Below are 26,061 nucleotides of genomic sequence, written 5' to 3'. Positions count from 1 at the left end.
GAACACCTTTTCATGTGTTTCTTGGCCGTTCTGCATTCTTATGTTTCTCTCTCTCTCTTCCTCGTCTCTCTTACTCTCTCTCTCTCTCTCTCTCTCTCGTGTGTGTGTGTGTGTGTGTGTGTGTAATGTTTGACTAGGTCTTTCGTCTACATTCTTTAGTTAGGTTGTCTTTTCACTACTGAGGTAAGTAGTTTCCCTGATCTATCATGAAAATACTTACTATGGGGCTGGACAGATAATGCAACTGGTAAAGGGCTCACATTGGAAGCATTAGACTTGAGTTCAAGCCCCTGTGCCCATGTATAAAAAAGAAAAAAAAGAAAGAAACAAACGAAGAAAGAAAGAAAAACACTAGCTGTGGTGTTGTACTGTAATTCCAGCTATGAGGAGGCAGAGACAGGCCATCTCTGGGGCTTACGGGCCAGTCAAAGAGACCGTCTCAAAAAGCAGGATGGATGGTGCCTGAAGACAGACAACAGAGGTTGTCTTTGGCCTCCTCGTACATATGTATGTGGGCACATATACACATCTGCATATATGCGCAAACGTATATAAAGGAATGGACGTGTAAAATATTTTATGTGAATGAAAGTATTTTCTCCTAGTCTATGGTATGCCTGTTGATTTTACTAATTGCGTCTTTTGATGAGCCTAAATTAGGATTCTACTGAAGAGTTTTGGGGTCCAGTGTTGGAATGATAGGTCTTCATGCATTTTCTATGTGATGGTGTTAGTTTTTCGTTGTAAAGATTAGTAATTGTGCTGGTGGAGATACAGGCAATAGTCACATTTTTTCCCCCATGCTATCTTATCGTAAAAGAAAACTTTCAGAGCCAAATTTAGGTCTTTTCTGAAGTTACAGTGCTTGCATAGCTGGGTAGTGTGTCTGAAGACTGCAGACACTACAGCCCTTCAAAGAGCAACTAGCAGTGTGGAGAAGGCCGTGTGGGAAGATTGCATTACGCCCTCGGACTGTTTCACATCCTTCTTTCCCCCACAAGCATTGGCATGGATGACACAGTGCAAAGGGCACTTGTTGTATGCTGCTCACGTCAGTGGGGGTGCCAGCCTGTGACAGTCACCACAGCAGCTGATGCAGGATTTCCCAAATATGTGACAACAGCATGTGTGCAAAGAAACAGTGAAAGGAAGGAAGCCAAGTCCTACTGCCAAAAAGAAGAGGACACACACAGTCACATAGACACACACACATCCTCCCCCAGGGAAAGTGGCATCTTGTGGCATTAACTGTTGACTCACAGAATGGGTCTGGGGAAATCTTGCTGGCTTGACTTGAAATAAGAACAGTAGCTAAGGACAATATTTTTGGTATGTTGAACTTTGTGTGTAAACTCATTTGCCAGCCAGCTCTGGCATTATCAGCTGTCTAAATTAATGACAGGTTTAAATACTTGATATCTACTGGCTGATGTTTTATGTTTGCTTTTGTTTTTGACAAAGTCTTTGTCAAGATTATTTTTGTAGTAATCAGTTCTCAAGTTGAAATTCGTGTTTAATCTCTAACTGGTACTGAGCAAATACTGACTCTGCTGGTGTTGCTTCTCTTCAGTCAGTCCTCAACTATTTGAAGTGATACCATTTTTAATTTTGGAAAAAAAAAGTTTATGGGAGATTATTGAACATTCTTTAGAACCTAAACTGTTTTGTACTGGAACAAGAGCCTCACTCTTGCTCTAATTTGTACACTGTTATTTCTGGTGTTGATGACTCAGCTCTTTATGGTCTAGGTAGGCCCCTGGGCTCTACATCTGCCTGTCTACAGTTACTGATTTGGCAAAGCTCAGGCAAAGTCCGAATGACCCAAGGAGGAAATAGCTGGAGCCTCATGTAAGATACAGATAAAGGATCAAAAAGGAGGAACTATTTTCAGAGATAAAGAAAATAGGGATAGGAAGACTTGAGAGTTCACAACACTTAGAAATAGGAGAAAAAAAAATCTAAAAAAAAAAAAATAAAACCCATGATCGCTTTGTTTCCTAAAGTTTTGACTTTTTACATTTGACTTTTCCCTTGAAATTTCCTCCTGAAAGATAATGTCCGGCTTGAATGTATGTATTTAGTATGTATCTGCGCACAGTTATCTGCATGTTTGGCCCTGCTCCTTTCTAAGCACCCATTCTCTGTCGTTGCAGGTAAATCTTTTCGTGCTGCTCTCTGTGGTTTGCATCCTCTTAAATCTTGCAGGATTCATCCTGGGCTGTCAAGGAGCCCAGTTTGTGTCCAGCGTGCCTAGATGTGATCTGGTAAGCTCCCCGCAGCACTACTGTACCTGGGGCAGAGCCTTGCTGCTGTGCCATTATACAAACTATCTCCATGTTGAAAAAAAAAAAAAGTGGGCAAAGTAAGCGAAGAGAAGCTTGCGGCTAAGTACCTTCCTCAGTTGTCTGTCACTTGGCTGGAGTAGCAAGTGGCCAGTGCCAAACCAGCACCACGGCAGTGTGATGAAGGCTCTAGATAGGGGATGGATGGATCTGGTCTCTACAATGGATGGACAGGTCTACCTGCATCTGAAGGGCAAAGATGGGCATCACAAGAATCCCGGTCAGAGATCATTTATCTGAAAGCTTTAGAGGCCAGGTGTGTCAGCATTTGGAGATTTTCTGATTTTGGAAGAGAAACGTGATGCGTAGACCATCTATTATGTAGCATGCTGGTGGTGTCTGGGACAGAAGGCTGTAATCAAGAGCTTTCTGGATCTCACACTCGTGGATAAGAGGCTGTGGCTTTACAGAATTTGACCTCAAAAAGGTTTTATAGAGCAGGCATGGTGGTACACGCCTTAATCCCAGCACTCAGGAGGCAGAGGCAGGTAGATCCCTGGGTGTTCAAGGCCGGCCTGGTCTACCTAGTGAGTTCCAGGACAGCCAAGGCTAAGTATAGAGAGACCTAGTTTCAAACAAACAACAACCCAACCTTATAAATTGTGGTGAATTGCTCACAAAACAATTCATTTTGGCCATTTTCTATGTGCATGTCGTTTAGCAGTGTCATCCACATCCACACTGCTGTGCAGACAGTCCCCAGAGCTCTTCATGGCTCTCTGCCACCCTCTCCCCAGATCCCGTCACTCCGCTGTCTGTTTTATCAGCTTAGGCACTCTAGAGAGATTCACATAAATAACATCACAGCGTTTTCTCTCTCTGTGGGTCCTTGAGGTGTAGCCATGGTAGAGTCTGTGTCAGAATTCTCTTCCTTTTAAAGGCTGACTAATACTCCATTGCCTACACACGTGATGCACTTTGCCAAGTCATCTGTGGATGGATTCTTGGGTTGTTGCCACTGTTTGTCTATTGTGTATAAAGCTGATGTGACCCGGAGTGTATAAACGTGTCTTCCAAGCCCCGCTGTCAGGTTTTTGTTTTGTTTTGTTTTCTGTATGTTACTCTAAAGTGGAATGTCTGGGTATCTAAACCTTAAAAAGAAAGAAAACTGACTTTTAGTAATAAATGTCTCACTTAGCTCAAAACAACAGGCATAGACTCTTAACTGGTCATAATAAACCTTACTTATTTGGAATTTTGTCCCGCTGCAGTCTACCCTATAGAAATTAAGAGGGCATGAGCCAAGAAGGCTGACTGATTACTAGTAAAACTGTGGTCAAGCAAGGCCTTGCAGTGAAATCCATAACTTTCCCAATCAGGAAAGTTCCCCAGGAACCCACAAAACCTGTTGTTGTTTCTCACATTCTTCACAAATCTTAAAACAAGCATCAGTGCTTTTTGTTCAAGTGACAGTGACGATCAATAGCTGGCCAGTTGATATGATGTGAATGTCTTCAGGTGAAGCAGAAAGCACATGCTTACTATAATAAGAAAGGCACAGCAGTGACTGGCCTGGAAAGGAAGCTGATACATAGGCCCTTCAGGTATGAGGTCTATTGGTATGAAAGTGTCTTGTATTTGTTAGAGTTTCTGTTGCTATGGTAAAACACCATGATCAAGGCAACTTGTAAAAGAAAATTTGAGTTTAATTATGTTTATGGTTTCAGAGCGCTAGAGTCCATGACGGTGGAGCAAAAACATAGTGTTAGGAACAGCCAAGAGCTTACATCTTGATCGACAAGTAGACACACATACACACATACACACAGAGAGAGAGAGGGAGAGAGAGAGAGAGAAACAGAGACAGACAGAGAGACAGAGACAGACCAGCTGGGAATGCTGTGGGCTTTTGAAGTCTCAAAACCTGCCCCCAGTGACAGGCCTCCTTCAACTAAGCCACACCTCTTAATCCTCCCAAACAATTCTACCAACCAGGGACCGGGTATTCAAAGGTGTGCTGTGGGACGCACTCTCCTCCATCGTCTCAAGGCCACCGTGGGCCAGAAGGTTGGAGGGAGAACGTTAGGCAGAAGGTTACACAATACGCTTGAGAAGGAACGATGCTGAGGGCCTGAGAAGGACTTGAAACGTCCTTTTAAAGGGAGTAGCCTTCAGAACACTTGCGTGGCGAAAGTTTCCCCGAGATGTCTCCAGCCCAATCTCCTCATGAAATTATGGAAAAGAAGGTGACCTTATGTTATGACCATTTAGGGGGTGGCAGGAAGTTTTACATCACATGGTTTAGTTAACAGTGTGCATGGCAAGGAGCCTGGACACGCTGGGTGGCATCAATCGAGAGCTGTCAAGTCATGTCACCGACTGTTTCTTAACACAGCCCTGAGGAGTCGGGCTGTCTGATCTGGCCTAAAGGTACAGGCCGGTGTTCTAACAGACAGAACTTACTTTCCTTTCTCTTGGGTAAATATTGCACAAGTAATTGCTAGATTATGTGGTAAAGACATTCAACTTTACAAAAAGCTACTAAATAATTCTCCTTTGTAGTTGGTCAAAATGAATATGTTCAATTATTGATTGATTGATTGATTGATTGAGACAGAGTCTCACTGTATAGAACTGGCTGGCCTGGGACTCACGGAGAATCTGCCTGCTGGCTGCTGCCCACCATGTCTGGCTAGTATTTGCATTTTGGAATGGATAGTGTAATTGAAGAGCTTCAATTCATGTTTCCAGCAGTGACTCCTATCTTCACCAGCAGAAGACGTTTCTATTTTGAGGGACTAAAGTCAGAGCTTATAGTCGTAGTAATTGGGGATGGAGAGGTGGCTCAGTGGCTTAGATCATTTGCTGCTCTGGTTGGAGATCTGAGTTCTGTCCTCATAACCATCTGTGACCCCAGCCATAGGGGATATGATGCTTTTTTCTGGCCTCTGTGGGCACCCATACATGTGTATGTACACACACACACACACACACACACACAGTCGTTGTAATTTAATTTGTAGTTCCCTAATTGCTAAATATGGCTTCAGCATGCTTTTTCAAAGGTCTCTGGAACATCCTAATGTGCAACTAAGGCTGGGAACCACATACCAAGGAAGAGCCAGGATCTGATAGTGTTGAAGGGTGGAAGTTCAGCACTTGCAATCGGGGGAAGCTTAAAGGCATTTCTGAGATGACTTCAAGCAATCAAAGAGCAATAAGAAGAAGTCTTTGGACATCCCGGGCAGAGGCAGGGTTAAGAACGAAGGTGTAGGTGTTCAGTTGGCAAGGATAGCAGAGGAGCAGGACCATAAAACACACTGTTGCTTACTATCGTTTGCACAGGGCTTCAGGACTTCCTTGTGGCAAGTATGAATAATACTCGCCCTTCATGACCATGCAATGATTAAAATTTCAAGCAGTCCTGTTTAAAGGGATTAGCTTGAACTCCTCTGGACAGTCTTGCCATCTCTCTGGGCTCACTCTAAAGATTGCAGACAGCAGAGGTTCCTGTGTTCTTGGCCGTCTGCTGGGATATTGCAGCCTTGCTGCACAGCCCCCTCTCCAGGCCTCATCCTCCTTCACAAAACACCATACAGCAAGAATGGGCTGGTGAGGAAGGGATCCCTTGTAAGGTGACACCTAGCACTACCAGAGGGAACTATGAAGTATGGGCTCTTGGGTAAGCTCTGGAGGCTTGCACCAAGGATCAGAAATAGAAACCATCCTGAGTCATGTGGAAATTAGTTTGGTTCCCACGAGGAGGAAGCAGAATGGAAGTTAGTTGTCATCTGCAGAAGGTTGACTTACACTGTTGACTTGAACTGTTCAGCAGGAAGCTCAGGGGAAGGAGGCCTTCCAAGCCATGTTCTGCTGAATTCAACTTAATGTGAGGGAGCCCACTGACCATGGGAGGAGAGGGGCAAAGAGAGGCCAGGGATTCAAGAGGTGGAAGAGTATGTGGAGCCTGGCTCAACACTGTGAGACAGTTGTGGGAAACTTCCAATACAAACAGCCCTGTGACTCTGTGTGTGTGTGTGGTCTTAGGTCTAGGATGTTTCGGAAATTAGGGTGTCAACAGGCAAAACATGAAAGCACCGAGTATGGTAATGAACTGGTAGAGATGATTATGGAAACTATGAGGGTAGCTCCAATTGGTAGTCTTTGTATCAGAGATGGAATTTACATAAAAACTAGGAGCAAAAGGAGAGCATGGTTGTTGTCCCTGGGAAGGAAGTGGGGAGAGGTGATGGAGAAGGGCCATGAAGGGATTTTCTCTGATCTGAAGTATCAGCTGGCATTGAGAAGGACTTGGGTTATACAATACATTGCCGAAAAATCCTCAAATTATATACTTCTTCTTTGTATGTTTGAGATTATTATATACATGCAAAATTTACCTCAAAATAGAAAATAAACTACCATAGTGGATCCCCATGTTTTGTAATGTAATGGTGGGAAAATATTTTTCCTTAACTTTCCTACTTAACTTTATTAGGAAGAACCAAATTTTCCCTTCATTTTCACAAAACCATGAAACTAAGTACTGCAACTAGACACTAAGAACATTTTCATTCAATTAAAAAAAAATACCTCCCCAATATTTAAAACAGTATGAAAATGTGGCCCACCTTGAAAAGTTTGCAGCTAGTGAACTGAGAGATGCCTAATTAACAATTAGTGACCTTCACTGTTAGGAAAACAGGAAGCAAAGCTAACTGTAGAACAAGTCAGAAAGATTGCCTTTGCCCTCCAGTTTTGGGCAAGTGTTACATATTTTCTTAGCTTGTTTTAAGAAAAACTTGGAAAAGTGGCTAAAAGTTGGCACAGCATCTCATTAAATCTACAGAAGGTTATTCATCAATTATCACTTCAATAAAATCCAGTGCCTGCATTATGAGCACTGGGAGGTCTTTCTACATGGCCCAGGGCTACTGTTCACAGAATTCACCTGTGTTTCTTACCCTTGAGGTAGACTGTGCTTCTCTTGCCTGCTTGGAATCAAAGTCAATCATGAGATTCACTTTGGCCTTGTAGTTATGAGCTAAAGAAATGGGCATCATTGTCACCACTAATTAGGAAAATTATAGGATAGTCACTGGGTTTGAATTTCAGATGAACTGTTAGTGACGTGTTTTTGTTTTTTTTTTTTTCTTTTTTGTTGTTGTTGTTCTGTCACCAAGCCTCATGCGATGGATGAGACAGTCTTCTATTTTAGAGAATTGTTTGTCTGAATTCACATTTGTGTCGGGTGTCCCACTTTAAGTGTCATTTACTACACGTGTGCCCTCTGTCTCTCAGATATGTCAATCATGTCATAGCACCAAGATGGTGGCTGTTTCACATCTCTTAAGTCCCCAAAGAAATATGAGAAGCAGAGCCCCATGTTGGCCTGCAGTGGCCTTGGAGCATGGATATGAAATGACCTTTGGGGCTGGAGAGATGGCAGTTGAGAGCATGTCCTCCTCTTTCAGAAAACCTGAGTTCATTTCCTCATACTCACATTGGGTGGCTTAAAACTTTCTGTAACTTCAGCTCCAAGGGATCCAGTGCTCCCCCGCCAACCCCTTTTGGCATTTTCTGGCATTGCTCTCTCTCACACACACATGCACAAACTGAAAAACAAAATAAGTCTTGCTGAAATCAACGTTGTCTGACATGGAGACAGACATATCACATTCTGTGTGATGCATGCTGTGTGGCAGAGCAAGACTGCTTTTCCCCCTAAATAATAAAATCATTGTTCTGCATCTTTCCTTAAGGTGGACTTAGGTGAAGGCAAGATCTGCTTCTGTTGTGAAGAATTTCAACCAGCCAAATGCACAGACAAGGAAAATGCCTTGAAACTCTTTCCGGTTCAGCCTTGTAGTGCTGTTCACCTTCTGCTTAAGGTATGATGGTCAGCTCACAGGCTCCCCCAAGAAATGGACCACAAGGATCCAAGAGGTCAAGAGGCTAAAAGCAAGTCTGAGCTAATAACCCATAGTCAGAATGGAGTATAGAGAAGGCCATAGATTGCATCTTAAATTATATGCAGAGAGACTTCATTCTTTTAAGAATTATAAACTGGTAAATATTTGGAAAGGAGTCTAACTAGGCATATATGTATATGTTTATACACATATCTGAGGTGTAGCTTTCAGGAAACCTTTGGTTGCATACACACTTGGCATTGTTGTTCATTTGTAGGTGAGCTGCATGAGCTTGTCGAATGCTGCCATTCTATGACACATAGACTAAGATCAGTGGTGCACGCCTGTATCCCAGCACTCAGGGAGGCAGTGGCAGGCAGATGTCTGTGAGTTCAAGGCCAACTGTTCTACAAAGCGAATCCAGGACAGCCAAGGCTTGCACAGAAAAACTTTTGTATAAACAAACAAAACAAAACAAAACAACAACAAAAGATCAGCCAGAAAGTACAGGAGCCACTGGAGTTCTTTGTATCTTGTTTAATAGGCAACAGTTATAATAAGTAAGAGAAATTTAGGAAAATACATCAAGGATTCAGGTCAAAGAGAAATGCAAAATCAGCCTTTATGATGGAGCCAGACAACTGTGGCCTGGCAGCAGCGGGAGGCAAAATCAATGACCCCTTAGTTGTTGGTTAGTCCGATATCCTCTGGCTTTCTTTAGCTCTTTGCTTTTCAGGGAGGAGGAGAACGCTCAGAGAGAGAGAACCCTGCAGAGCTGCCAGCTCTGGGTGTACAGACTTAAAAATGACCCCCTTGCTTTGGCTTCTGCATGTTTTGTAGTTGAGTCATCTGGAGCGTTCTAAGCCCGACTTAGCTTGGGGAAAGCCCCTGGAAGGAGCCAGGGCTGTAGCCATGGCAACTTTCAGTGTTGCCTTTGCTGCTATTTTGAGGAAAGAAGTCCTGTTTTCTCCCTGGCTGCCCCTGGCACCCACCGTGTGGCAGTTCTGGGGCATCACTGCCTGCTGCAGAGCGGCGATCACACATTAGGCAGATCTCATCCTGCTGGGGTGGGCTCTCCCTGGTGGACACCAACTACGGAGGAGTCTCTCTGCTCTCCTGGAAGGAGCTTTGTAGATAGTATTCAGATGCTTGTTAAAAACAAACAAACAAACAAACAAAAAACTAAAATTCCCTCCCTGTCTCCGGGAAATTGGCTCTAGCACCCTTGAGGACAACAAACTCGGTCACACCCAAGACCCTTCCGTAAAATGGCATAGGTTTGCACATAACCAGCACACACTCTTCTGCATGCCTGAGCCATCTTTAGATGCAGCAGCTGGTGCAATGTATTTTGCAAATAGTTGTTACATCACTTAAGAAAAAAAGATGACCTGAAAAGGGTCTGTATGAACACTCCATTTTGTGTGTGTGTGTGTGTGTGCATGTATGTGTATATGTGTGTGTGAGTATTTTCCATTTTGGGTTGCTTGCATATGTGAAGATGAACACCATGGATATGGAGATCTCACTACCCTGTGTATAAACACTCGGCCTTTTCAAGACAGGGAGCTTCCAGGGCAGGACTTTGGGGTCACTTATTTGTATGAATTAAGGTCTGGTCTAGAACCCAGATCTTCCTGCCTCATGCCTTCAGCACTTCCACTAGCCAGATGCTGTATAACCCCCTGCCCTCATCCCCTTGGAAGCTTGCCAGTTTGGGCAGCCTGTTCTTGGCACGTTGTTACACTGCTCTCTGATCAGTGGTCTTGTTGTTTCCAGAAAGTCCTGTTTGCCCTGTGTGCCTTGAATGCCCTGACCACCACCGTGTGCTTGGTGGCTGCGGCCCTGCGCTACCTCCAGATCTTCGCCAGCAGAAGGCCATGTGTTGTAAGTGTGAGAGATCGTGGCGCAGGGTTTTGACCTAGCAGTCTGTCCGTACTATGCGTCTAAGCACTGTGTGGGGCTTCCACCTTGCCTTTCACCCCTACTGTGCGATCCATCTTTTTTACCTCCCTTCGTGCTGTTTAAGCAGGACGAATCCCAGATGTCTGCCGAAGAAGTGGAAGAGCATGGACGGATTCCAGATCCGGATGACTTTGTGCCGCCGGTGCCTCCCCCTTCCTATTTCGCCACGTTTTACTCCTGCACACCTCGAATGAACCGCAGGTATCCTTCCGCAGGCTGCTGGGGCCTCCACGGTGCGCTCTCGTATTGAGACTGGCGTGGTCACCAGAGCACTCAGCCGGAGCTGCTACTTTTTTTTTTCTCCAAAATCCAGACAGATTGTCCTGCCTGGTTAGCTCTCTTTCCCTGTCTTCTTGTTTCTCTCTGATAAACCAGATGTCTCCAAAGATAGGTCCAACCTTGACCTAGAGATAAACTTTTTCAATTTCAATTAGCTTCCTAGAGAAAACTGATACCCAGAGAGATAACAGCTGTAATTTGACTTGATTGAGAGTTTCTGTTGCCCTGGAAACTTGCCCAGTTAGGCGGGATCGATGTTTCATTATAAAAGCATCAATGGGTCCCAACAGTCATGAAATTCTTTGCAGTCACTAACAAAACAAAACAAAACAAAAACAAAAAACCCCCCAACTAATTATTAATTGCATCTCCCTGATTTAGAAAAAACCAAACACAGTGCTTATTTTCCTTTTCGAATTCCAGCTCAAGTTTGGACTGTTTTCCTTAAATCTCGGAGATTATTATTTACAAGATGAAATATGCATTTGTCTGGTTGTTAGTGATGCTTAGAATGCTTAGATGATCCTTAAAGAATCATCTCATTTATTCATTCAGCAAACATTATCAATCTTCCACTGCTTGCTTGGTGCTGTGCTGGCTCATAGGAATTAAAAATGAGTTAGACCTTTTCCTCTGCTCTAAGCCAGGAGCTCAGTCTAGATCACTAATTGAGTGTTAGGATCATAGTACTCAATGCCCAAAGGTCTCCCAAGCCCGGAATAACCAACGGGGTCACCCAGTCAGCTCTGGAATCCCCAGAGAAGTAACTATGCTTACTGTGCTGAATTGGAGGCATCCTACATTTGCATTGCGAAGTGTAGCAGCCGGTACCATTTTAGGAACCCCACCCATCCACACTTAAAGAGCAGAAGTGTTGGAGCAAGAGAAGGGGGATGAAGAGCAGAGTGGAAATAGTTGAAGCCAGCGGGAATGGTTGCAGGAGGAAGAGGAGCTCCAAGAGAAATTAACTGTAGCCAGGAAAACAGCAGCTGGTATCTCAGTGTCATTCACAAGGCAGAGTAACTCAGCCTCCCTGTGGCTTGGTAACTGCGAAATGCTTTCAGGGTTTCCAGCTTTGTTTTTGGGAGGGGGATGTCCATATTCCAAATGAACGCAGATCCTTTTGTCAACTAAGCCAGGTTCGCTATGTCAGCTTCAGAGAAAAATAAAGCGCCAACTTTAACCCGCCTCTTTCACTGTCCTTCATACGACTGTTTTAAAATTTGATCCAGTCATCACACCTGGCACAGCGCATCGTCAGCTGGCATGTGTGGACGGGTTACCTGTGGGAGTCACTCTGTGATCCTTTCTGCTACCTCCTGTTTTGTCTTTATGCTGTGGCACTGCTCGCCTCTTCTTTGACATTAATTCCTCCTTTTAAAGACTCTTTAAAAGAGGGTTAACTTTAAACAAAGAGCTAATTTAGAGAGTTAAATGAGAGTGAATTTCTCTCATGAATCAGACAATAAGGAACTCAAGTAAGACACTTTTCTGTCTACTGATATAGGACAGAACCACGATTCTTCGTATCCTTAGCTGTTTTGTCTTGTTAACTCTCTGATTCAGTACTTAGTAGGTTCACCACATTGTGTAGCTGCCACCTCTTATTTGTTCCAAAGGGTTATTCTGCCAAGTCCATAAACACATAAACAGTCACCTTCCAGTCCCCTCCCCTCAGAGCCTGACAGCCACCCATGCTTGCTTCCTCGATGGACTATTTTTTTTGTCTCCACTGGTGCACTTAAAAGGAAAAAAAGGCATTACATTTTCTACAGTGTCATTTGTCTAGGGACGGCTTGGATGGTTGTCCCTCTTCTGGACTGAGCCACTGGGAGTGGTTCCCCCCCACCCCAGCTTAGAGTCAAATGCGAGGATTCAGGGGCTGCTGCAATTGGAGGGCCAGTGTGCAGAGCGCACCTTCTGACCACCAGGTGCCTTTTCTAGGATGGTTGGTCCCGATGTCATCCCGCTGCCACATATCTATGGAGCCCGAATCAAGGGTGTGGAAGTCTTCTGTCCTCTGGACCCCCCGCCTCCATATGAAGCTGTAGTGAGCCAGATCGGCCAGGATCAGGTATGTCCAGAGGAAATGGGGCTCACCTCACGGAGAGTACGTCCTCATGGCATCTGAAGGAGTTTGCCAGGGTCCTCTGAGCAATGATTGAGCATCATAAACAAACAAACAAATCCTCTTTCTCCCTTCCTTGGTGATGCAGGAGTCTTCATTCCAAATGCCAGAAGGACCAGAAGCTGCTGCGAGCCCACTGGAGCCGGTTTGCACACAAATATCTCAAGGTAACACACTGCCCAGGCCATAGTTCAATAGATTAGAACATGGCAGGAGAGTGAACTGACTAGTGTTCTTGGAGCAAATGGTTCAGCCTACCTCCTTGTTGGGGCCAAAATACTGTCAACATTTAGGGCTTAGGAGTGAGATCTAAAATGTGAACAGGAAAAAGAAAAAAAAAAGTATACTGAAATAAAGAGATCTACTTAAAACCTTTTTCTGAATAATCAGACTATCCTCAGGAACTCATGGACTGGAGTGGAAGTTCTTTTGTTGTTCCTGTGTTTCCAGATCTCCTTCTTTGTTCTGAGAAAACGAGTTGGGCTCCTTTGAAGAAACATGAGTTTCATGTGTTGCAGTATATATGCTCACTGTCATTTATAACCAAGGGTTTTAGTGCCTGGAGAATTAAGATTTTTTTCAGTCCTGTGGCCAATGCTAGAGTCAATTTACATTTATCCTTGTAATTTAAGGACAACTTTGTCCCAGCTTTCTGTCTTTGGGGAGGTTTTAAATGGCCCAGAGAATTGTCCACTGGTACAAAATTGCAGATGGCAATAAATAATGGATTGACTTTCCACCATTTCAGATGGAGGTAGCTTTTCAGCCGTGCTATAACATTCTTCTATTCACCTTACATTTGGGAGGGGGCAGACTGAGCCCCTGCCACTGAGCTCCAACCCCCAGCTACCTTAAGAGGAGTTGTAAAACAGCATTCTCTTACTTTAATACTTAAAAAAAAAAAAAAGAAACAACAACAACAAGGAATTTTCCTATCAGAAACTCAGCTTTCCAGCTGGTGTAGTTACATTTCCTGAGCAGGGGTCATCCAATCCTCCCGTGTGATTTGCTGATTCACTTCCCAGCCACTGGCTCCTTTGCTAGACAGTCAAGAGTGTTCCAGCCTGGGCACACTCTGGGCCAGGCAGATGTGCATCTGCTAGCCTTGGATCTGCAGCCCGCAGGAGAGCCCCCTCACCCATGCAGGTGGCACCTCTCTGAGGAGCCAGATACTGCGAAAACCTTTGGAGCCCCTGGGGGCTGCAGCAGGGTGCCCTAGTGAGAAAGAGTCTAAACACCGCTAGGAAACAAACCGAACGAATGTTCTGGCAAGGCTACTTAATTTTGTCTTTTGGGCTTATCGTTTTTTTCTTGGTCACTTGTTTTAAGTGTGGCAGGGTGGTTTGGAGACAGGGGCTTTGCCATGCTGCTGGGAACTGAAAACTGACTGGGCCAGCAGCCTAAGTAAATGTTGTTAATTCTAGGACTCTTGTCCTGGCAGGTTTGGGCCTGCAGGTGTTTCCTGACCAACATTTTGAAGGCTACAGCTGTTGAAATAATGTGTTTCTCTTATTTTCATTTTTATTTTAAAAAATCAGGTGGGGTTCTTCCTAACGCAACTGGCGATGAAAACACATCTGTATCAACTCCCGTTTCTACCCTGGTGCCACCTCCGAGAAGCCGGAGAGCTTTCCGACCCCTGAGGGCAAGATCAAAGAGTGACCCTGTGCTTCGCCATTCTGAGGAAAGAGGTGACATCACTCCCCGGGGCTCTTGGTAGACGATTGTGCTTTTTTGACTGCTGCTAAGTACTGGTTAAGGTGCCAGGTACAAGTAGGTGGCTCTGGCCAGCTGAGGGTCCTGCAAGTTTAAGCAGTATCGTGAGGGAGGTTAAGACATCCTATGTTCCCATTGGAAAAATACATGTGTCATTTCTTGAAAATTACATTTATATATATATATATATATATATATATATATATATATATATATATATACACACACACACATTTCTGTTATGAGGAGGGTGGTGCACTGTGGTGGTTATATGGAGGTTGGAGGACAGATTGTATGGATCAGTTCTCTGCCTGGGGACTCTATCCAGGTCATCACATTGGAGGAGGCAAGTGCCTTTACTTGATGAAGCATCTCACTGGCCCTGGCGCTTTGAGGCCGGTAGAATTTGTTCCTGAAGTCACTGGCAGTAGCATTTGGTTGCCCGTGATGCTGTGTTTGGAATGACTGCAAGATGATTATGTAAACTGTATCCTGATTTCCAGTTGCTGGCAGTCCTGTGAGAACCAGTCAAAGGCTGTATGTTTATTTCTTTGAGTAGTCTTAATCATTGAAATCTGACTGCATTTTAAAAACTTTGGATTATTGTGAAACATGTTCTCGTTACTTCATTTCCCTCCCTTGTTGTTTTGGGTTTTGCTTGAATACAGATGTTGAATAATTTTTAAAAAATTCAAAATAATCCCATTGGTCTTTTTTTTAATATATGAATACCTGAAAATCTATAAACATCTCTCATCATAGAAGAGTCTATAAAAAATAAAGGAAGCAGAGGAATAAAGTGAACAGCATTGTAATTTAATTAGCAGGGGTCCTCTTTGGGGAAATTAGTCTAAGAGTTAAGCTCTGCTCTTCGGAAGCTCTGTGCAGAATAATTGGATGTCCTCTAACTTTGCTCTCTTGGGTCCTGTCCGGTCCTTGTGGTCTCTGTTCTGTCCCTCTGACAGCGAGTGTCATTTGTCACAGCTCTGGACTGACCATACGGAACCCACAGAGGACACATCTCTTGTCTCTGCAGCAGCTTCCAGGTGGGGAGGAAGTCCCGCCTCCTGAGACTAGCTGTGTGCCTCTGCAAACCAGTGGGCTCGGCAGCCTGGCCTGTAGTTCAAAGACCCACGTTCATTGTGGATCTCCTGTACGCTACCTGGCAAGCTGAGTCTCCGAGCTGGCCGTGTGCCAGCTTCCAGGAGCACTTAGCCGTTTGCACAGTAGACGGAGACCTTCCTGGACCCCCTTTGCATTCTCTATCCCTGTGGAAGAAAGGACATTTACCTGTTGGCTTGTTTCACTGGGAAAGGAACCAAGTTGCCTTCAGTGAGCGAGTGTAAACTCCACTCTGTCCTCATACAGCTTCACCCCGAGTTTCTGGAAGACTCATTGTCTATAATGTCCACATGGCCAGCTGGAAGGACAGCTTTTAACCCCGGTTCAGAACTCCTGTCTACCTTTCTCCAGAGGAAGAGGAAACCATTTCTTCTTCTGCCTGTCCCTTTCCCCCTACACCCTGTGCTTCCTGCTTCCATGAATATCTAAATCCTCACTCCTGAGGCCTTTACAGATTTAAGTTGACAGTTGTGTGCACTGAAGGCTGATGGTGGCTTATGGATACATGGAGATGAGGCATGAGTATTAATTTCTCCACCCAGTTTACTGAAAAATAGCTTCCTGCCAGTTTTTATACCTTTGTTGATGGAGGTGGCTGTGGAAATTAGAGCCTGCAGTGGATTTTTAGACTCTCTGTTGACTTCCGGAATGATGTGACTTTCTGTACCTAAGGCTTCTGTGATAGTCATGAGCACCCAGTAACCGGTCAGTGCAATGCCCTTGAGGACATTTAGGATAAAGGTACTGTGACAGTAAACTGTGCTCATCCCACAAGTCTCTCGTCCACCCCTTCCTCTCTTTGACTCTTTCGAACCTACCTGCCCCCCAGCATTCTTTCATTGGTCCACCATGTTTTGTTTTGTTTTTCTGCTTGGCCGTCCATTCCTATCTACTCGCTGTACCCCACGGAACACACTCCTCTGTGGTTTGTGCTGTGGATTCTCTGCTATATTATCATCCATCTTGGAGTCAGGGGACCGTTTATGTGCCATGTTCAGTGTCTCAGGACCTAGCCTATTGGAAGTGCAGGTCACACAATAGGCTTGCGGTAGTTTCATTCCCCTCCATTTTGTCTTTTCTTCAGGGTGGATGTACACGCATGGCCGCGGGCATCTGTCAGATGTGGTCCACACTGAGCTTTATGGCCAGTGTTCGGAGGGGCTTGTTCAATGGTGACGTTTTACTCACCTCTCCCCACAGCTACCCCAGTGCTCAGCTGCGAAGCCGCGACCCAGACAGAAAGGAGGCTAGACCTGGCCGCGGTGACCCTGAGGAGAGGTGCAAGACCAAGGGCGTCGAGATGCAGACCCCGCTCTTTGATAGATTACAGGTCTTACATAGACACGAAGCTGCTGGTGGCCAGGTTCCTGGAGCAGTCCTCCTGCAGCATGACTCCGGACATCCACGAACTCGTAGAGAACATAAAGTCGGTTCTGAAGTCCGACGAGGAACACATGGAGGAAGCCATCACGAGCGCCAGTTTTCTAGAGCAGGTGATGATCAATATCAGGCACGCATCCAATAGCCGGTGTCTACCATGGCAGAAGTGGTTTCTCTGATTTCCTATCCGAGGCAGAGTATCCCGGTCACAGTCTCCTGGGACCTGGGGGCTGGGGTTCTGTCATCAGAGAGGAAACTGGAGAGCTTTCCCTCCTGGCTGTGTCACTTTCCCACAGTGCTCTTGGCCTAAGGGACGAGAACCCCGTTTTCTGGAAGGTGGGACTCTGCCCAGTGAAGGATCCAGGCACTGTGGAGTTCGTCACGCTTCTGATTTCCTGAACAGGAGGCTGCCCAGGATGCAGTATTTTCTCAACCTTTAAAAAAATGATGCCAGAGTGAATCTCATGCTTGGCAAGGTTCTAGGAGCTGTTCCCATGCCCACGAATTGCTACGCCAGACAAAGTAGCTGATAGGACTTAGAGCAGTGGCTTTCAGCCTTCCTAATGCTGTGACCCTTGAATACAGGTCCTCGTGCTGTGGTGACCCGCAACCATACAATTATTTTTGTTGCTACTTCATAACCGTAGTTTTATTACTGTTATGGATCGTAATGTAAACATCTCTATTTCCAAAGGTCTTATGTGACCCCTGTGAAAAGGTCATTTCACCATCTCAAAGGGTTTTCAACCCACAGGTTGAGAACCACTGATTTAGAGGCACAAATACCTATTCCCCCCCCAGATTAAAAAGTAAAAGGGTGCCCTAAACTGAAGCTGCCCCGGAAAAAGACAAAACTGGACACACATGGAATCTGGGCCTCAGGTTTGTCATTCTTTAAGGGAAGGGTTGGCCGAGGTAGTCTCCAAGCCCTCTGTCTCCAGGTAAGTGGAATCTGGTTCTAGCAGGAGCCTCGCTTTGCCCCTTTAAGGGCTGTTGTGACCTTTCGGCTATGTCCTCATTCTCCTGGGTTAGTGGGGTTAGATGCTGTGGACTCAGTACACTGCGGGGCCTTTGTGTAACCTGCTCTGTGCCTTTGTGCACAGCCTCTCAGACTGAAAGAGGGTGGCTTTGGGGCAATTTTTCTATGAAGTTCAGCGGCAGTGAGGCTCCCGATTCTTTCCCAAGGCACAAAGGGCCTCACACACCGTAGCAGCATAACGTCCGGCTTTCTCCATGTCATCAGCAGTCCGGTTCCTCCCTCATCAGTTCTACTTGGATCAGAACCATTCTTCACTTTTGCATTTCTGAGAAGTGATACTGTTCCGTGTTTAACGGTCTATGACACATGAAAGATGGGCCTAGCAGTAGAGGCGTTCTCCAGCTTCCACAGATAAAGTGTCCTGTATGCTGTTTATCCAAAGGTTATCAGATCCCCCTGATGCATCATTGATTTTAACTAGCATTTTATAATCGTATTACCCGATCCAGACCATTGGTTCTGCGTTCGTATCCCTGGCTTGTTGTTAAAACTCACAAGCTTGGAGCTGGGGAGATGGCTAAGTGGGTAAAATGTTTGCTGTCCATGTGAAAACAAGGCTGGTCTGGCTGATCCTGGGGGCTTCCACCCTAACCCAAATGGCCATCATCAGGTACAGAGAGACTCACTCCGAAAAAATGAGGTGAAGAGTGATGGAGGGTGACATTGACTGTCACCTTTGGTCTACACATTCACACACAATCGCATGTACTGCACACATGCGTTTGTATATACACACATACACACATACACACACACACACACACACACACACACACACACACACACACACACACAGAAACAAGAAAGTGAGCGTCCGTGTAGACTGTCGGAATAGCTGGCAGGTGGAACGCCATGTTCCTAACGAGCTATTCTGCCCACGCTCCTCTCCACCCACTAGGAGTCACTGGCTTGGAACACAAAATATGAAGAGAACAACCTTAAAAATAAAACAAGAAGGTAGGCTTGCCTACTGCTGAAACAATAGAAAATTAGGAGAATTTCTTCCAAACTCCATAAAAGAGGCAAAAGTTCAAAACATCTTCGGAATTCTAAATTCTACTTTGGAAAACACCCCTTTCTGTTCTGAAGCAACTAAACATTAAAATCCACAGACGGATACAAGGGGGTGGGTCCAAGGCCAGTCCCCGTGAGCTAACATCTTCCCCTCTCCTGCTCTTTTCCCAAAGATAATGGCCCCCTCACAGCCCAGCACGGCGCATGTGCTGAGTTCCACGCACGTGCTGACCTCCAGGAGACAGCCGGGCCTGCTCCATCTGCGCAGCTGTGGAGACCTGAGCACCTTTTCCCTGGCAGGAAGGCCGAGAGCTGAGAGGAGGCCCCAGCAGCGAGCCGAGGCTGACCGCCCACACAGCCTCATCGGTGTCATTCGAGAGACTGTCCTGTAAACTGAGTGACCTGGAAGGCCAGTCCAGAAGAAGGGTGTCCCTCCTCAGTGCTGCGCACTGTCTGGGAATTGGGGGTACCTCCTCTGGGAACCCCTCACCAGCGGTCCTCGGGAGAACGCTTATTTCTGCTCGTTGGCTCCTTTTTCTGTTTTTGTGAGTGTGAGGGCGCGCAGGTGAAATGGGTGAAGTGGGTTTTTCCCGGCCCTTCCAGTCTGCGGGTTCCCCATGGGAGGCAAAGGCAGGGAGCTCTCCCTGTGTGCTGCATCTCCAGGCATCCCCAAGGGGCAGGCCCTGGGTGAGCAGGAAACACGGAGACTCACCCCTTACGGCTCTTGTTGTTGCCAAGTTCATTCCCTGCTGTAAGGGGAGAGCTGCTGGGCTATTTATAGCCGCCCGCGGCCTCTGGCTGCTCAGTGAGGGGAACTGGCAGGAGACACCGCTATGATTAGCACCATGTGACTGCAAGTCCTGCTTTAGGTCACCCTCAGTCCCATCCTCGTTAGGAAAAGCAGGAGAACTGCTAAATGATTTTTTTTTTTTAAATGAAGGACATTAAGGGAGAGGACTCTTCTTGATTCCATTTATTCATGCTTGCAAACTAGAACACCTAAGACAAAACAGAGAATAAAGTATTGACCTTGGAACTCGGGGCTCCGTGTGCAGTTTTCTGTGTGCGCTCAGATGACCAGGCTTTGACTCGGAGAAAGGTTTGGAGCTTGGGGTTGTGGTGTTCAGAGCGCCCCTAGAGGCCACCAAACTGGTTTCATTTACACAGCACCTGAACCCCACAGACAGTGAATGTATCAGGCAAGCCCCTGGCTGAATTTTACAATTGTTAGTTGGGCTGAACGGTATTACAGAGCTGCATTCTAGTGAGGCCGTAAACAGAAAATCAATAAAGCAGTTGCTGATGGGATTAGGGCTAAGAAGTGAGGGAGTGCTTAGGGCAGGCTTCTTTGGGGAAATGACATTTGAGCTGGGCCTTGACTTTGAGGTCCAGGGGAGACTGAGAGAGAGGCAGAGGCCAGGCATACTAGTGACCACAGACTTTTATTGAAGGGTGGATGGGGCCCTGGCAAGCTGTGGAAGTTTCTAACAAAAGAAAGATAAGCTTAGTCATATTTTTAAAGTATCGTCATGCTTCTGGGAAAATAGTTAATTTAGATAGGAGAAGAAGCAAGGAGCTGGAATAAGGCTTCATGAGAGGAGAGCACTGGTTCTTATTGGGCCCCACCACAGTTCTATGAGGGTGTTAAAGTCTCAGTCTCCATGTTGGTGGACTGCCACCGGTCTTGCCACTTTCCCGTGCAGTCACCCCAGCCTTCTTCAGAAGAGGCCCAGGAGTTCTCAGCCTACCAGGGCTTCTCCCCATGGCTGGAGAGAGGGAGGGAGAGCTGGCCACGCCCCTATGGCCACATCACTAAGCTTGTAGCATGCCTCAAAGGCTCAGGGCAGATGGCTGAATGTCAGAAGTGTGAACCTTTGAGGCACGGTACCAAAATGCTCCTGGCTGTCCTGAGGATAGCCCCAAGCCAAAGGGGAAAGATAGGAAGCCTGAGAACACTACCCGAATGGGTGCCAGGAGGCAGGGGGGCTGCCTCAGTTTATCAGAATTGCCATTTCAGGGTCAAAATGCCTCATGTAATTCCAGAGCCAGAAGCTGTTGGCGAAGACTCCATTCTCCTCCTTGACCTCTAATCTCTCTGTGACATTGCAATATTGACGATACTACAATAATGTATGAATATTTATCACTTAGAAGTAATACCATTCATTTCCCTGCTGATTTTCAGTAAATAAATGCTCTTAAACACCGAAGTGTTTACTATGCGCCTGTGTGCTCATAGGTTAACTGAATATGTACAGGGTAGGCTGTTTCCTTTAACTCCCCAAAGGCACAGAATCCTTTACTGTCTCTGCAATTTTGGCTTTGCTGGAATGCTATTCAGTTCTTATGTTAGCGTTTTTTGGGGAGACGTGAACTGCCCCATCTGTTCACCTTGGATAAGGTACCAAAGAGAGACCAAAGTTAGGATTCCACCAAAATACAGTATGGTGAGGCAATCAGTTTCCTTGCAGGAACATGGGTGTCCCAAACATCGCTGCAAAGTCTCATCCCGTTATGAATGGTGACCTGGTGGTGGCTGTACCACAGGTTCTCCTTCAGGTCTGTCCCACACTCGGCTATCACTCTCTTGTTTCTCTTATTTAGTTGCAGTGGTTAATGGCTACCGGCTATGGTTGTCTCTACTCCAAGATAGCAATGGGATGACCAGGTTCTGTTCAGAGGGAAAAGCCATACTCAAGTGGTTTAACTGACGTTTTAGGGCAAAAGCCCCTGAGTTCAACAGACCCTATAGGCCATGCTCAGCCGTCCATGTCCATCCCAACACACCAATTACAGAGGCAAGCTATGATGCAGAGCAGAGAGAGAGAAAGTTGCTCACCGTCCATTGGGGTGGTCGGCAGATGAGGAGGTCCAGTGACCCCAAATTTGTCTTAGAGTGTTAAAATGGGCTCAAACAGAGGATGAACCATGGCAGGAGGACAGAAGTTTGAATATTTAAGCTGTCTTAGTCAAAGTTTGGCCTATCATCAGCTCAGCCCCTGACCTTCAAAGTTGTCAATCATGGCTGTTGTCAGAGGGCCCCAGTCTGGGTCTGCTAAGATAGGAGATCTGCTCCAGGGTGTATGCTTGCCCTCATCCTGCGGGTAGTCTGTCCTGCTCACCAGGTTCTATCGCCCTGGAATCTTGCTGAAGGTTTAGGAAAGGGAGTTGGTGTTTTAGCTTTTAAAGGGGAGGGGATGAGGTAAGGTAGGTGTCTCAGTTTTCAGATACCTGAGGAGGTGACTGTCAGGCAGCTTTCTAGCAGGAGGTTGACCCAAAGTAAAGGAGACAGGCACAAAATGCAAGTAGAGATGCCAGACTTTTATTCTGCCCCCGCTATCTCGTGAGCCCAAGTGGGGAATCAGTGCTTTTTAGGAGAAGCATCTTCTGTATGCCTGGTAGGGCTGCGATCGTGTCTATAGCCTTTCAACCAATTTCTTTCAGTTAGAAATACGCATTTGAAGTTCTTTCCATGTCTTTTTATAACTTGGTAATCCAACCCCTTTTAAAATTATTTGATTCAAAAGTCATGTCACCCACCTCGCCGGTCCTTTGTGTAGCGTAAGGTAGGAATCAGCATAGGATAGATCTAAAGTGAAAGAAAATCGAATGTTGGTGACAGGGAAGTACACAGGCTACTCGAGAGCCACAGGAGATGACCCCATATGCAGAGCAACCACGAACAAAGTTGCGTATTTCTTTTTATGGGGAAGGGTTGGAATAGGTTTTGGGGGACTCGTTGCTCATGGCTCAGAATGTGTCTGCCTTAGTGTTAGAGTTACCCTAATCTCCCCAGAGAATTTATTATCTAAAGTCTACCATGCTGGGCTGAAGAGATGCCTCAGTGGTTAAGAGTGACCGATGTTTTTCCAGAGCTCTGTTTTGTGTACCCCTATTGGCAGCTCACAACCATCTGTTAAGCCAGCTCCAGGCATGCATGCACGCCTAGGTATACACACCACACAGGCACACATGTGGGCACACAGATAAATGAATGAATGAATAAGTAAAAATCAAAAGCCCAGACTGTGCAAAAGCATTATAACGAATGTGTGCTGAAGCTCCTTGGAACAAGGACAGTCTTTGACCAGGTTGGCATCCGTCTTGGCAGATACCGGTCTCAACCAGTTTGCCCTTGCCTGCCTACTTTTGTTTGCTTTCTTGAGTGCTGCTGCTTCAGCAGAACTGGCAGATTCCCTGGCTCATCCCTTAAAAAAAAAAAGAAAGAAAGAAAGAAAGAAAGAAAAAGATCTTTCAGATTAACTTTCAAAATTCCTTTGTTTGTTTTTGAACTTAATCTTGTCTCTGGCCTATACTGGCTTGGGGTTGGTCTAGGGCTCACTCCAGCCTGAGTCACAGTTTCCCTTGAGCCTCTTTTCTATGGTGGCATCTGGACATTGAAGAGGAGGGCTGGAAGGGAGCAGGAACAGGTGGGCACACATCCTTGCTTTGTACCTCGCCTCTGTACAGGAGGCTGCTAGTAGCTGAGGTTCCCTGGAGAGGCCTGCAGTGCCAAGGTGCAAGGCTCTTTGAGTACCTCAGTGTCAGAAAGAACTGGCATAGGGGAAGGAGGCTGCTGCCAACCTCTCCACCCAGTGGGAAAGGAATTCTTGAAGCAAAACAAAGGAGCCCATCTCTGCCTTTCCCCAGGCTGCTGTAACAGAGAACAATGGAGGGGCACCATGGAAGAAGCCTCAACAAGGCCATTTTTGTTTACAAGGTGTTCCCTGGGGCAACCAAAAAGCAAGTCAGGCCTGCAGCCAAGAGGCTCCACCTTTCTTCCATTTCTCTCTGCTAGTCACTCAGCAGGTATTTACTGAGCTACAGAATCCTAGGCGGAGGGCCAGGGGCTGAGGACAGAATGCTGAGCAAGGAGACAGAGAGGCACTAGTTACCCTAATAAGTAGGACAAGTAATAACAAGAAAACAAGCAATAAGTGCAGCAAAAGAAAAGCTTTGTGCTAGGTAAAGGCAATGTATGACCTTATTCAAGAGGGTAATCCGAAGTGAGGTCTCAAGAGAGGTTAGATTCAAATTCAGAGCATGAGGACAGCTAGAGATTTGTAGCAGGCTGTGTGTGATGGCTCTGGTGCTGTTGGTGACCATGATGACAGTGGTGCTGGTGATGGTAGTGTCATGGTGGTGATGGTGGCATCATGGTAGTGGTGTTGGAACCCAGGACTTTGTGTATGCTAGGCAAGCCTGCTTCTAAGGAGCCCCAGCCCCAGCTTTTGGGTAATCCTTGATTGATCGGTTCAATAAAATTCTTACAGAAGGCAGGTCAAAGTGAGAGGACAGGTGGAGAATGGGGAACTGGCTAACTCTGAAGAGTGCGGTTTTCTTGCTAAAACTGGACCAAGTAGGTCAGGGTTAGAGCCTAAGCATCCGGAAGAGGACTTGAGAAGGTCAGGGACTTGGGGTGTGGTCCAGGAGGGACTCTGCAGTCTGTATCGTTTTCAGAGTAGGAAGCTCTGCCGCCCTGCCCCTTGCCTCAGGCTTGCGGCTTCTGGGCAGGGAGCTCCTCTTATTGCAGGAGCTGGCAAACCCTCTTGTGTTTTGCCCTAACAAAAAAGGGAGGGCCAAAAATTCAGGATGAATCATCATTTTGCTCTTGCCAAACGGCTGTAGGTCTCAGGCCTGTGGAAGCTTTCTCAATGCCCTGGAGATACTGTGCGTGGATTCCAATCCAAAAGGAGTCATCCGCAGCGGACTCGCAGAGGGATTAGACATGAGAGATTTCCAAGCAAGGAGAACTGTTGGAAATGTTCAGCTTTGTTTGTGAGCTGCTTTGCTCACACTGGCTTGTGGAAGGTGTGCAGGTTTTTAGCAGTAAACCCGAGTCACGAGCCAGGGGCATGTGATAGGGAGGGCTGCTGATTTATTGTAGACGAGGAGCTATATAGGCATCAAAAGAAATTTACTTGCTGGAGATTACACAATTTACAAGCAGTGTTCGTGTTCTGCCTCTGTTGTGAGAAATTGCTCGTTTCTCCGAGGACACCAATGCATGGAAATAGGGAGGAAAAGAGAATGCGCAGGCTAACAGGGAGTTGAAACGTCAATACCGCGACATCATTTCTCGTTAAGAATTTCTTTACATTTATGTATGTCTTTATATGTTTATTGTGTGTTTATATGTATATGTTGCCGTGTATTTGTAGAGGTCAGAGGAGCTGGTTTTCTCCTTCTGCCATGTGGGTCCCAGACTGAATGCAGGCCATCAGGCTGAGCAGCAAGTGCCTTTAGCAGCTGAGCCATCTCATTGGCCCAACATCACTTTTCTAAAGAGTCACAGATGACACCAAGTGTGGATTACCAGTCTGTAATCACAGCACTCAAGAGACTGTGGTGATGAATCATGAGTTTGGGGCCAGTCTGGGATTTTGTAATAAGACCCTGCCTCAAAAAAGTACGATTTTATTATGAGATCTTCTAGAACTATCTTTTCTTATTGTGTTGACTGGTGCTTCTGGTACAATGTGGCAGGGCATTGACAGATAAACATTTTTACCCTTTTCCTGATCTGAGAGGAAGTACCCCTGATGCTTTCTCACTTTCGTGTTTTTCAAAACAGGGGCTCCTGTAGTCTAGGCTGGCCTTGAACTTCTGAGCATCTTTCTTCCATGACCTTCACCTGTCAGGTGCTGGAGTTACAGACATGTCATCATGCCTGGTTTATGCAGTGCCGAGGACTGAATCCTTCATACAGGCTAGGTAAGCACCACCAACCAACTGAGCCATAGCCCTAGTTTCCAAAGTATGTATTATTCATCATATTAAGATGAGCCCATACTATGATATTAATGAGTTTCTATTGGCAAAACTGTTGAATTATTGAACAGTTCCCACTAATTCGTGATGCATTATTTCTTAATGTAATGTTGGACTCTGCTAATATTTTATTTGGGAAAATCACAGTGGTATTTGTCTGTATATTTTCTCTTCTTTTTAAAAATTTTATTTTATTTAAATTTATTTACGTTACCTCCCAAGGGTACCCTTTCCCTTCTTTCCTCCCAGTTCCCTCCCCTCTCCTCCCCTCTTCCCCTCTCCCTTTGCCCCCAGAGAAGGGGAGCCCGCACCTCCCCGTATCAACCCTCCCCAGCTCATCAAGTCACATCAGGACTGAGCATCTCCCCAGCCCCTGAGGCCATTTTCTTACACTGACTTCTTCTTGTTTCCACATGGGCATTATATTTACTCTATAAAATTAACTGGGATGCC

The 26,061-nt window shown here is 45.9% G+C and overlaps 1 protein-coding gene across 2 annotated transcripts in view; it reads left to right on the top strand.

Annotated features, from left to right (window-relative positions):
* The window catches only part of Entrep1 (endosomal transmembrane epsin interactor 1), a 58,894-nt gene extending 39,021 nt beyond the window's left edge, over positions 1-19,873 (top strand). The window contains exons 3-11 of one of the 2 annotated variants that reach the window (XM_060387679.1): positions 2,154-2,264; positions 8,045-8,173; positions 9,974-10,081; positions 10,224-10,360; positions 12,383-12,512; positions 12,655-12,733; positions 14,105-14,257; positions 16,605-16,897; positions 19,011-19,873. In XM_060387679.1, coding sequence (XP_060243662.1) covers positions 2,154-2,264; positions 8,045-8,173; positions 9,974-10,081; positions 10,224-10,360; positions 12,383-12,512; positions 12,655-12,733; positions 14,105-14,257; positions 16,605-16,897; positions 19,011-19,229 — 1,359 coding nt within the window. In that variant the 3' untranslated portion in view covers positions 19,230-19,873. The remainder of the gene's footprint in view (positions 1-2,153; positions 2,265-8,044; positions 8,174-9,973; positions 10,082-10,223; positions 10,361-12,382; positions 12,513-12,654; positions 12,734-14,104; positions 14,258-16,604; positions 16,898-19,010) is intronic. The other variant, XM_021648953.2, reaches the window with a different exon arrangement.
* Positions 19,874-26,061: the final 6,188 nt, after the last annotated feature.

The sequence above is a fragment of the Meriones unguiculatus genome, chromosome 1 (assembly GCF_030254825.1).
Source record: "Meriones unguiculatus strain TT.TT164.6M chromosome 1, Bangor_MerUng_6.1, whole genome shotgun sequence".
In the NCBI taxonomy this organism is placed as follows: domain Eukaryota; kingdom Metazoa; phylum Chordata; class Mammalia; order Rodentia; family Muridae; genus Meriones; species Meriones unguiculatus.
This window is presented reverse-complemented; position numbering and strand designations above follow the sequence as displayed.